This window comes from Populus alba, chromosome 5 (genome assembly GCF_005239225.2).
Source record: "Populus alba chromosome 5, ASM523922v2, whole genome shotgun sequence".
NCBI lineage: Eukaryota > Viridiplantae > Streptophyta > Magnoliopsida > Malpighiales > Salicaceae > Populus > Populus alba.
Window position 1 is genome coordinate 16141167 of NC_133288.1, and position 11909 is coordinate 16153075.

At 34.9% G+C, this 11909-nt stretch overlaps 2 protein-coding genes across 2 annotated transcripts; one reads left to right on the top strand and one right to left on the bottom strand.

Moving 5' to 3' along the window:
- Positions 1 to 2651: 2651 nt before the first annotated feature.
- LOC118029332 (pentatricopeptide repeat-containing protein At4g18520, chloroplastic) lies at positions 2652 to 5050 on the bottom strand. Its single transcript, XM_035033209.2, has one exon. The coding sequence runs from the start codon at positions 4937 to 4939 to the stop codon at positions 3065 to 3067; it is 1875 nt and encodes a 624-aa protein (XP_034889100.1). The 5' UTR covers positions 4940 to 5050; the 3' UTR covers positions 2652 to 3064.
- A 162-nt stretch (positions 5051 to 5212) lies between these two features.
- LOC118029333 (uncharacterized protein At4g37920) lies at positions 5213 to 8282 on the top strand. Its single transcript, XM_035033210.2, has 6 exons — positions 5213 to 5514; positions 5640 to 6016; positions 6149 to 6317; positions 6839 to 7083; positions 7410 to 7597; positions 7932 to 8282. The coding sequence occupies exons 1-6, from the start codon at positions 5373 to 5375 to the stop codon at positions 8089 to 8091; spliced, it is 1281 nt and encodes a 426-aa protein (XP_034889101.1). The 5' UTR covers positions 5213 to 5372; the 3' UTR covers positions 8092 to 8282.
- Positions 8283 to 11909: the final 3627 nt, after the last annotated feature.

The following is an 11909-nucleotide window of genomic DNA, read 5'->3' on the forward strand; positions in this document are numbered from 1 at the left end:
AGTAAACTGAGTATGAAATGAGTCTACATTATCGTATGACATGATCTACTAGAGGAAAATAATCACACGCGAGAATAACAATAAAGGTGTCGAAAGGATGGAACTCACCAAAATGTTGAGAAAATAACGTTGAAAATTGATACCCAAAGTGGAAAACATATGCGCCGAAACAACACAAATGAACTAGAAGAAAAACATCAAAATCCAAAAGCCACCAAAACAAGAATAAAACCTAGAAATACAACAAATATTGATGAAATCCTAGTTGCGGAACTAAAAATCAAGAACTCCAAAAATCGATCGAGACAGTGTCGAGAATAAAGAACCCATAAGGAAGTTCTCTTGAGAGAGAAAACAATTCGTGAAAGACATGTAATCTAGTAACTTGCGCTTGATACCATGTTAAAATACTTAGAAAACCCAAAGAAAACATAAACAAATAAGACTCTGTTTTTGGAACCTGTTTATCGTGAGTTCCTCTCTTTTTCTTATATATGTCTCCAATCTATATATGGAAGTATATGTTATACATGGAGTCTAACTGATTCTTAATATTTAACCTCTATTCATGGAAAGATAATATTTTAGCTAATATTAACAGAGTCCTAAAGTTATATATGATAACACCTTCTGGTATAAGTTCTTTGCTGATGAAAAGTTTCTTGTGGCATGCAAGAATTTTTTATATGATAAAGCAACATTTTTTGTACATCAGTTTGTAATTGCGTACCAAACTGTTTTTTTTTTTAATAGAAATGATGCTCACCAATATAGCCCTCATTGTCTTAAAGTCCATAGAAGAATATATTAGCTGGATAGAAATAGTTAACCTTTCTTTTATTACACAAATTCAATTTTTATTTCATCTAGGAAAAGTCATCCTTTTCTCAACAATACCTTTGTTATTTGATTCAATAGCCTTCCATTAGATAATAATATATTTAACAAATATTGATAACTCTCGGATAGAGTATTAGAACGAAAAAATCCATTAGATAATAAACTCTTGGTTCTAAGTCATCTTTAGCGATAAATCAACAGTGCAAAGTGTTTTGTCTTGCATATTCTTGATAAACCAATGTTTATATATAGATGTAGGAGGATTTGTTTGGGAAGTAAAAAAATCCTTTGACATCTCTTTATTTGCAAAGAATTCTTGATGTGAAAACACAGAGACAAGGGGTTGGTTTTTGAATAGGGAAAAAAGTGTATCTGTAGGATCCTAAATGAATTGGCTTATTCAAAAAACTCCTTTTAAAATTCAACAATGAAACAAATAAGAACAATAAAAAAATATTGCAATGTTTTTGCATGTACCTAATTCAAGATTACCTTGGACATGCTTAACTAGCCCTTTGGTTGATTTAGCCCAAGCAATTGCATCCTCATAATCCTCACCACTATTTCTTGTTTCATCTTTTCCTGAGAGTTTTAACCATTTATTTGTGAGCATGGATGGAGTATTATTCTATATAAGAAAGAATTGTCTATAGATAATTTGTTTTTAATTCCTAAATAGAAAACTGAGTATTTATAACATTCACTGACACAAGAGATAGTTTTGAAAGAAACGTATACTCTCCAACTTTAAAATCAATGGCACAGGAGCTTCCACCACAACAACCAGAACAACAACAATAAAATTGATATCTTTACTCAATACCCTTTTCATAACCAAAACTCAACAAGCCAATTTTAATTATATATAAGAGCAAGAAATATAGATAGAAAACACAATTACCCACCCTACCACCCAAATAAGAGGGTGTCAGTTCTTGAATATTTTGTAGTTTTTTAATGGAATCGCCATAATTCCCTCTACATAACAATAAAATAAAAAATTCATAACATATACAACATACCAAAATCAATATCATAAATATAAATAAATACAAAAAGGGGATAAATGTGTTGGAAAAGTTTGTTTTGGTTAATAGGTAATTTTGACAACAAATTAAAAATGGAGCCCAGTTTTAGACATGAGAATTTAATCTCTAGAACAAGCTTTTTAAAATGTAGCATTAACTTAATTTAAATAAATTATATGAGTGAATAAGAAATTAATTTAAAAAAAAATTTGGTTGATATGTTTTAGTGAAACTTAAAATCCTTTTAAAAAAATCTTCCTATATAGCAAAAAATAAAATTTCTTGGCATTTATAAAATAGAAAGTTGAGAAGTTAAGATTAGCCCCAACAAATCTCTTAGAAGAAATATGTCATGAGCGAAATCGGCAAGAAAAGATGGAGGAATCTTTGAAAGGTTTTGCAAGTGAACTATTTTGTGGAAATAAAATTTTTAGGTATACTGTGTTCCAAATGACTGCTTTTAGTCATGCTTTTAAAAAATGGGTGTTAAGCTTCGCAGAACTTTCATGCTTTTTTAACACCTGCTCTCTTAAAGATTGAGTTGGTGTAATATCTGCTTATCGTTTAGTAATTTTACTTCGAAGTTCATATAATTTGCATAAAAAAACTTGTACAGAGGGACTTGAAATGATAGAGGAATCATTATCTCGCCATCAACTCTTTGCCAATCTTTTTTGTCTAGTTCCATTGTGTGCATGCACCATACATGTGAGACTGAGAGCAGTCAGCACGTTAAAGGGAAGATTGTTATGGTTTGAAGACCTGAAATAGACCTCGAGTAGGTAAAGCAAAACAGAGCACTCTTGAAGAAACACTCAGGGTCACGTTTAAGAGCACTTTTTAAGAAGCAAATAGAACCTGGCATGATCTTACACGTGATATTTTCATGTTGTTGATATAATATGGCATCATGTTTTCAACAGGCCTCCAACATTACTGGTCAGCCAAGAAACAACACAAGAAGCTATGTTGATCATTGAAGTTTCCAGAGTACCCCCCTTCTTTTTTTAATTTCTTTCCACCTTGCTAAAGGAAAGCTGGAAAAGCTGCAATTAGGAGGCAGGATAAGTACCTTGTGATCAGTAATTTGGGCCCCCTCATCCAGGCAACATAAATTCCATAAGAATCAGCACATTTCTAATATGGACAGCTATGCACAAGCTCTCGTTCCAATGTAACTTACACCTGGATGAAGTTCAACTAGTACGCAAGCAGTACTCAGATGAATGCCCTGCATCCCACTCTATTTCTCCACATGCCCCAAGGACTTTTGCAGAGATGTAATCATCCACCTGAATACCTTCTGCCTGCATCCTATACATGAGCTTCAAAGCCTCTTGGCAGAGCCCATTCCTTACATAGCCCATAATCATAGCCCTCCAAGTAACCAAATTCCGCTCTGGCATACTGTCAAAAACTTGAATTGCCTCTGATACATACCCACATCTGGCATACATATGAATTAAAGCACTACCTACAAACACATTAGATGAGGCAGGGGTCTTATTGGCAGAGGAGTGGATCAATTTCCCTTGCAGAACAGTTTCAAGATTGGCACATGCTTTCAAAGCTGATGAATAAGTAAATGAATTGGGTTCCACACCTTCCTCCATCATTTCTTTCAAAAATTCAAGGGCCTCAGACTCATGCCCAAGACATGCATGACCAGAAATTATGGCAGTCCATGAGACAACATCTCTGAAAGGCATTTGTTGCAGGACTTTTGAAGCAGTATGGGACTCCCCACATTTACAGTAGAACCACACAAGAGTACTTCCTAAGTATTCATTTGATTGGCTGCAATTCTTAATGATTTGTGCATGAACTTCCCTCCCAGCAAGCAATGCCCCAATCAAGCCACATGCCCTGAGCATACTTACAATGGTCAAGTTGTTAGAAACTACCCGTCGTCTCTTCATTATTCGAAAAAGACATATAGCCTCCTCGCCAAGCCCCTTCCTAGCATACCCTGCTATAATGGATGTCCATGTAACCGTGTTCCTTCTCCTCATCCCATTGAAAACTTTTGAAGAATCTGAAACCTCTCCACATTTAGCATACATATCCACCAAAGAAGTCCCAACAAAAACATCATCTTTATACATCTTCTTCACTATAGCCCCATGTATTTGTTTCCCAAACTTCAATGCCTTCTCCTCTCCACATGCCTTCAAAATGCCAGATGCAGTAAACCCATTAGGCAAAAACCCACCATTCAACATTTGTGTGAACATCCCGAAAGCCTCTTCACAGCGCCCTTGTTGGGAGCAAGCAGTAATCATTGTTGTCCAAGAAACCACGTCCCGCTCAACCATCCGATCAAACACACAAAATGCACTCTTCAAATCACCACATTGGACATAGAAATAAACAACAGCACTATCCACGATCAAATTCCTCCAGTTACCCTTTACAACACGAGCATGGACTTGTCTTCCTAACTCAAAATCTAATCTTCTACTACACAAATTCAACACACACACAAAAGTCTTGCTATTTGGTACAACCCCATCCTTTATGGCCTGGCTAAAAAAACTTAAGGCTTCATCATCCAAACCAAACTTAAAGTACCCATTTATCATTGCCGTCCAACTAACAACATTTCGTTCAGGCATTGCATCAAACACCTTTTGCGCCTCAAGTAACTCCCCTAATTTCAAATACCCACTTACCAAATTATTATTGACATAAGTGCCCGAGTCTCTCAAACACTTTAAGAAAACCGCGTGTATTCTTCTAATGTCTTTTACCCTGTAACAAGACTGCAGCCAAAGTGCAAGCAAACTAGAGTCAACAAATTCACTTGCTGATTCTGTTTTTGAAAAATCAAGGCCTGGGGTTCCTTTATATCCGGGAGAATTTGTGGTTGCTGGGTATTCAAAATAAGAAGCAGAAGGTGAATCACTAGTGCTCTTGCAAGAGAAACAATGAGAATTAGAGTAATTATTATTGTTTCCTTTTTTTGAAGCGCGTTTGTGTTTTGTAAAGGACGATGGCGGTTGGATGTTGAAAGGAGAAGATTGTTGGAGGAGAGACGTGTTTGGTAAAACACATGCCGTTAATGAGAGCATTTGCGCACCGTCTTTTCTTCTTCTTCTTCTTCTAAAAAAAACACTCTGCTGGAGCAGTTAGGGTCGCAGGGATAAATTTGGGAGAGCCGTTGGCTTTTTCCCTCCTTAACAGCAATACTGCAATAGCTTGAAAAAAGGACTAATTTCCCCTTGCAAAACAACGGCGTCGTTTGGAACGTTGTTTTGTCTTTAAAAAATAAACGTTTTATTTTTATATGGGAGATGGGTCCTGATAACGACACCGTTTTCTCTCTCGAAGAATAAGCTAAAACCTCGATAAAATATCAGTTCAGATGGTTCCAAATTCTTTCTTCTAAAACCCACCCTCTCTCTTCCTCTTAAATCTGAAGCTCTTTTTTTGTCTCACTGATTAGTTGATAAATTAGAAGCCCTGAAAAAACTGAAAAGGGAAACTAATAATTTGGTCTCCAAAATGGAGCTGGCCTGTGCTTCTGTGCAGGCTTCTTGCTCTCTGACTGTACCGGTTTCTTCAATCACCTCGCGACGTCGGTCTCCTTCTCTCTCCTTCTTCAGATATTCAATTTCAAACCCTATTATCTCTTCAAAACTCAATGGTAATATACAGCCACTCAATGATTTTTTTTTTTCTTATTGCTGCTATTCCAACCTTTAATTCCGGTAATTGCCACAAATTGAGTTTTTTAGTGTGAGAAATTGCTTATATTTTATGAAATTCCAGGCTGTAGTTTACCAGTTAAGTCAGTGAGGTGGCGAAAATCCTCTCTTGTTGCTGCTGTTGGGAGCACAACTACTGTATCGAGTGATTGTGAAGGAGAGAAGTTGTCATTTTCTGATTCGTCTGAACCAGCGTCTATTAATGATGACGAAAATGATGGTGTTGATGATGGTAAAATGGCACGAGTATGCGATAAATTAATTGATGTTTTCATGGTCGACAAGCCCACTCCAAATGACTGGAGAAAGTTGCTCGCTTTTAGCAAGGAATGGAACAATTTACGGCCTCATTTCTACAAGAGGTCTCAGGAACGAGCGGATAGCGAGGATGATCCTGGGAAGAAGCATAATTTACTCAAGTTTGCAAGGAAATTGAAAGAGGTTGTTTCTTAGTATTTAATGAAGCTTGTAGTTATGTGAATTCCCTATTTTACTTGACTGGCAATGCAAGATATCTTTCTTAATTGTGTTTGTGTTTTGGTATGGATTAATTTGCTAATTTTGTTTCGATAGATTGATGAAGATATGCAAAGGCATAATGAACTTCTTGGAGTGATCAAGAAGGCACCATCGGAGTTAAGTGAAGTTGTTGCCAAGCATCGTAAAGACTTCACAAAAGAATTTTTTGCGCATCTTTACACTGTAGCACAATCATATCATGACAATCCAAGTGAGCAAAATGGTGAGTATGTACTCTCACCTCTTTGGTGATGTATTTATTAAAAATCTATTTGTGCGAAAACTGTATTCCTAGTTGGTTGTGGTGGGGTGATCAGATTTGTCTAACTGATAGCAAGATTGGAAGTTGTATAATTATGCTACCTGTTGCCTGTTCTAGAGATTAAAAAACTGATACTGTTATATAAACATATGCGTTTTTTTTTCTTGAAAGATTGATTCACCTCCATCCATGGCAGTGGCATGTGAGCTTGTGGTAATAGCAGTGAGATCTCAATCACCTTGTCTGCTGTAACTTGTTCGCTGAGACTTTCAGACAAGCATACTCTGTTGTCATAGCTGTGCAAGTCCATGATGGGGATAGGCTTCTATCCCTTGTTTTCTTCAAGTATAATTGGATGCTGCTTGTTGAACGTTAGCATGAATGGAAAACCTGCCATTAGGATTGAGCTGAAAATATATTTTTTTTCCCTGTTTCGTCTTGTGCATTGGGTGACACTCAGTTGTATTTTCTCGTTTGCGAAGCCCTGGCAAAGCTTGGAAATGATTGTGTGGCTGCTGTACAAGCTTATGATAGTGCAACAGAGAACATGGAAGCATTGAATGCTGCAGAAATAAAGCTCCAAGATATCATCAATTCTCCTTCCTTAGATGCTGCTTGCACGAAGATAGATGATTTGGCTGAAAAAAATAAACTTGATTCAGCATTGGTACTGATGATCACAAAAGCATGGTCAGCCGCCAAAGAGTCCAACATGACAAAAGATGAGGTAGAGTGATTTCTGGCCTCAAACAATTGCTTTCTTCTCCATTCAGAGATAGTGGGACAAAATCTTTATTAGAAGGGCAGTCATGTCACGCAGATGGATCACATGAAATTGTCAACCAGGAACCATTAAAAGAAGCAATAGTGTTTGTTACTGTCATGTCGTTTCCCCCTTCTAAGGGGAATGGAGGAGTGATTATTCGTTTGCTATGCCATTTTCATTCAGAATGCACAAACCAGCCCTTGGAAAAGAATTATCAGATTCATCATTTTATTTCTTTTTGTTAGATTGTTGCTCTAGCGTGGATCATCTGTTGCTCTGTATTGCAGGTCAAGGATGTACTGTATCACCTATACAAGACAGCAGTAGGTAATCTTCAGCGGAATGTGCCCAAGGACATTAGAATACTGAAGTATCTTCTCACAATTGAGGATCCTGAGGAGTGTTTGTGTGCCTTAAATGATGCATTTACTCAAGGAGAAGGACTTGAAGGGAAGGATGTGGACTCTCTATACACGTATGTATATGAAATTTGGTTGTTTTATGTTTATTGTGCATGAATTTATCAGCTCATTGCGAGATTGATTGACATAAGCATCCTTAGTCAAGGTTTCAAGCATTTACTTGGCTGTTTCATGACCAAGGGAAATTGTCCAAATTGAGTACTTTTGTTAAAAATCATAAAGAAAATGATGGATACTATGGATAGGTAGGAATGCTTAGATCCTTCCTGCATGATTTTGTGATGGAAGCAGAGGTTCCCCCCCCCCCCCCCCCAAACTTCTCAATCTACACGTACAGAACATTTCCTTTAATAACTACATTACTTTTGAATTGCTGCTACTGTGTAGGACCCCAGAAAAGCTATACAGCTGGATAAAAGCTATGGTAGATGCTTACCATTTAAGTCAAGAAGGCACACTCATGAGGGAGGCTAGAGATCTGATGAGTCCAAAGACCATAAAAAGGATGGAGGAACTGAAGAAGCTAGTGAAAGACCATTTCATGTGATAAAGAGCTGAGTGGCACCTTCCGGAAGCATCAACATATTTTCCCTGGTGCGGATCCTTGAAATACCAGTAGCTGGACATGAAAGCGAACCTTGATTAGCGTTGTTGATCACTTCTAGCGGTGCAAACTATGTTCTCAAAAAATTTAATTTTTTTTTTTTTGCTAAAATTTAATATGTTTTGGATCGTTTTGATGTGTTGATATCAAAAATAATTTTTTAAAAAATAAAAAAAAAATATCATTAGGCATGTATTTTGGCATTAAAAAGTTATTTGAAAAGTAACCGCTACTACATTTACCAAACAATATAAATGATTGTTGAAACACCAGTAGCTCTTAGTTTTTTTATTTTTTTTTTCATATATTTCCAAATAAAAACTATTTTAACCAGTCAAAGGCAAAACTTCCAAAGATAAATAAAAGTGAGTGCCACGTGGTTTCTGATCGAAACAGGGCCTAAACCCAAAACTTGAAGCCATTTTGTTGGCAGAAACTGAAGATAAATAAATGTAAATGTTTTTTTTTATAAAAAGAACAAAAATAAATAATAATAATAATAATAATAATAATAGAAATTGATGGAGTAGAAATTATGATCTAAGGAAGTTAATGTTGGGAAGGATGAAATTGAATGTCAAAGTCTTTAAAATCTTTAAATGAAAGAGGGGGGGGGGGTTGTGGAGAGAATTAGCCATATTTGGCCGGCCATGCTAAGTCTTGAGAGGGAGAAGAAATTGAGTGAAAATTTATCAAGATCCATCCAAAAAAATTCACTAAAGAGATAAAATTAGTTATTAAAGTGTATTAGGAAGAGTTTGAACAAGAAAATCTTAAAAGAAAACAAAGTAATTAAATTAATGATAAGTTGATATTTTTGATTTATAATTAAGTGAGTTATGTGGTAATATTATTGATGAAGTAATTAAATTAGTGATGAGTTGATATTGTTGATTTATAATTGGATGAGTTGTGAGGTAATATTGTTGATGAAGTAATTAAATTACTGACAAGTTGATATTATTGATTGATAATTAAATGGGTTGTGTGGTAATGTTATTGATGAAGCAATTAAATTAATGATGAGTTAATATTGTTGATTTGATAATTAAATTGGTTATGTGGTAATGTTGTTGATGAAATAATTAAATTGATGACAAGTTGAAATTATTGATATAAAATTAAATTGGTGATGTGGTAACATTATTGATGTAGTAATTTAATTGATAACAAAATAAATCTACATAAGTGGGCGAGGCTACATGGACCACTTAGCAGACAGGTTTAGCTAGTAGAACGCAAACACCAGGTGGGTGTTTAACACTTTGAACTTTTAAAACTTTAGATATTTAAACAATCTCTATGATAAATGAAATTTTATGCGCCATGATGATAAATTTCCCATGTTAATTTGTTTTTTGATTATCAACTGGTAGACTAGTTATCATGATTTGGAATTGGTATCCTGTGAATGGGCGACTGGTAGACTAGTTATCCTAGTTTGGAACTGGTATCCTATGAATGAGCGACTAGTAGACTAGTTATCTTGGTATCCTGTGAATGGATAGTTTTTAATTGGATTATTGATTTGTGACTAGTACTCTTAAAATGAGTTATAATTTTGGAAATTTTTTCGTGAGTAATTAATATATAAATACAAATTTTAATTTGTTTAATTGACCATGGTTACCTCTAAATCATTATGCAAGTTCATCTCAATATCACGTGTCCTAGTAGCTTTAGAGATTACTCTTATTACTAGTAGATCTTTTGGTCATGTTGAGAAAAAAAGAGATATAATACTTCCTGTATATTTTGAAGAAAATTATTTTGTTGTGTATGTATAAACTTAAATAAACTAGCTTATTTAACTTGTACTTTGTTATGTAATTATTTTCCAAGCATAATGGTGAAATATAAGCACTTAGTTAATATCATTTGTTTAATAATATTACATAGAAGATTAAATATGATTGAAGGAGGAATATGAAATGTATAATTGTTAAAATAATTATTTTTTTTTAATTTAGATAACATGATTATTCCTTGAACTGATATTTTAGAGAATATACGATATTTTTTATCGTGAAATGTTGGAAATGAATTTGTTTAAGACTCATGTTGAAATTGTTAATAACTTGTGATAAACTAAATTAGAGGAAACTCTATCAAAATTTTTATTAAAAAATACATGAAATTCTAGATAAATTATGTGGAATTTTAGGGTTATTATAAGCTCCATGTAATTCATCCAAGAGTTCCTCTACCAAGAGAACTTATCCTTGATAATTTCTTTATTTAAATCTCGGTAATCCACACGTATTCTCCACAACCCATTCGACTTCCATACCAATAGAATTAGGAAAGAAAAATGGACTTTGATTAGGTATTATGGTTATAGATAATAATAACTCCTTAACTATCTTTTCAATCTCTAATATTTTATAATATAAGTAACAATAGGGCTAGAAATTTATCAGAGAAGTTCCCTTTTTTTAGCATAATAAAATGGTTTTGGGCTTTTTCTGGTGGAAGCTTTATAGGTTTTGAAAAAAAGTTAATTAAATTCCTTAATGAGCATCTACACTAGGGTTTGGAAAATGTTCTGAAAATTGGGCTTGGGTTTCCAGGTTTTAGATATGTAAAACCAATCCTCTGGTTGCCTTTCTCAATTCTTTAAAAAGAACTAAGCAACCTCTGGAAAACTAAATTCTTTTTCATTCATTTAGGCTAGAGTGAGTCACTGTATTGATAGATTATTCCTTGTAAAGTCCTTAGATTGATTTATTGTGAAGTTCTTCCCTATTATTGCCACAACATTTAAGAAGCTGTTTGGCACTGCGGTCCAAACAGCTTTTTGTAAAAATTCAATTTTTTTTTTTTTTGCTAAAATTGAGTTCTTTCTGGATCGTTTTGATGTGCTGATATTAAAAATAATTTTTAAAAAATAAAAAAATATTATTGGCATGCTTTTCGGCAAAAAAATTATTTGAAAAGCAACCGCTACCACACTTCTATTAGTCTACAGCTTCTCTTAACCATTTTTAAATTTTCCTCCCGCATTTTCACCAAGCCATAAACTGCTACTAGATCAGAAGGATTGAATATTCTCACCCCAAGCAAAATCTCTTCTTTTAGCCCTTTTAAAAAGCAGCTCAAACAATAAGCATCCGACAAACCCCTAACTCCGTTTGACAGTAACTCAAAATGGGTTTTATAACCTTGGAACTTGGCAATTGCCTTTCCTTCCACATGAAAACTAGCCAAAAACATGCCGTGATAGGTATCATTTGTGTTATAATAATTGAAGAACGGGTTTCTGACTTGAATCTAGTTGTCCCCCTATGGCTCTGCATCCCTGCGGTGATGTCTATTAATCGACGCCAAATGAGTATCAGGTGGTGGTTCCACTAGTCTTTCCCTTTCTATTGCCCAATTCACCCATTACTAAATAGCCAAAAACCTCCTAGATTGACGACCGGACCAGACCGGACATTACCAATTATCAAGAACCGGAGACAGTGGAGGCTAGTTACCACTTGGGACCCATAATATTGTCCAGAACTTAAAAGACAACTCGACTTCTACTCAGAACACAGAATTGGTGGCCCAAAGCAAGTTCTAAGAATGTCATAACCTACCCTCTACCACTCACTCCATGGAAGGTACTGTTGCCAATGGCATATTGGGCCGACAAGTCCAGCATTCAGCATCTCTCTGTTTTGATGTGTTGATTTTAAAAAATAAAAAAAATATTATTAACATGTTTTTTTAAATGAAAAGTACTTTGAAAAGCAACAACAACCACACTCCCAAACACC

Coding starts and splice junctions, on each gene's coding strand:
- LOC118029332 (XM_035033209.2), bottom strand. CDS start 4,939: ATGCTCTCATTAACGGCATGTGTTTTACCAAACACGTCTCTCCTCCAA.
- LOC118029333 (XM_035033210.2), top strand. CDS start 5,373: ATGGAGCTGGCCTGTGCTTCTGTGCAGGCTTCTTGCTCTCTGACTGTA. Junction 5,515..5,639: donor TATCTCTTCAAAACTCAATG/GTAATATACAGC, acceptor ATGAAATTCCAG/GCTGTAGTTTACCAGTTAAG. Junction 7,084..7,409: donor CCAACATGACAAAAGATGAG/GTAGAGTGATTT, acceptor TCTGTATTGCAG/GTCAAGGATGTACTGTATCA.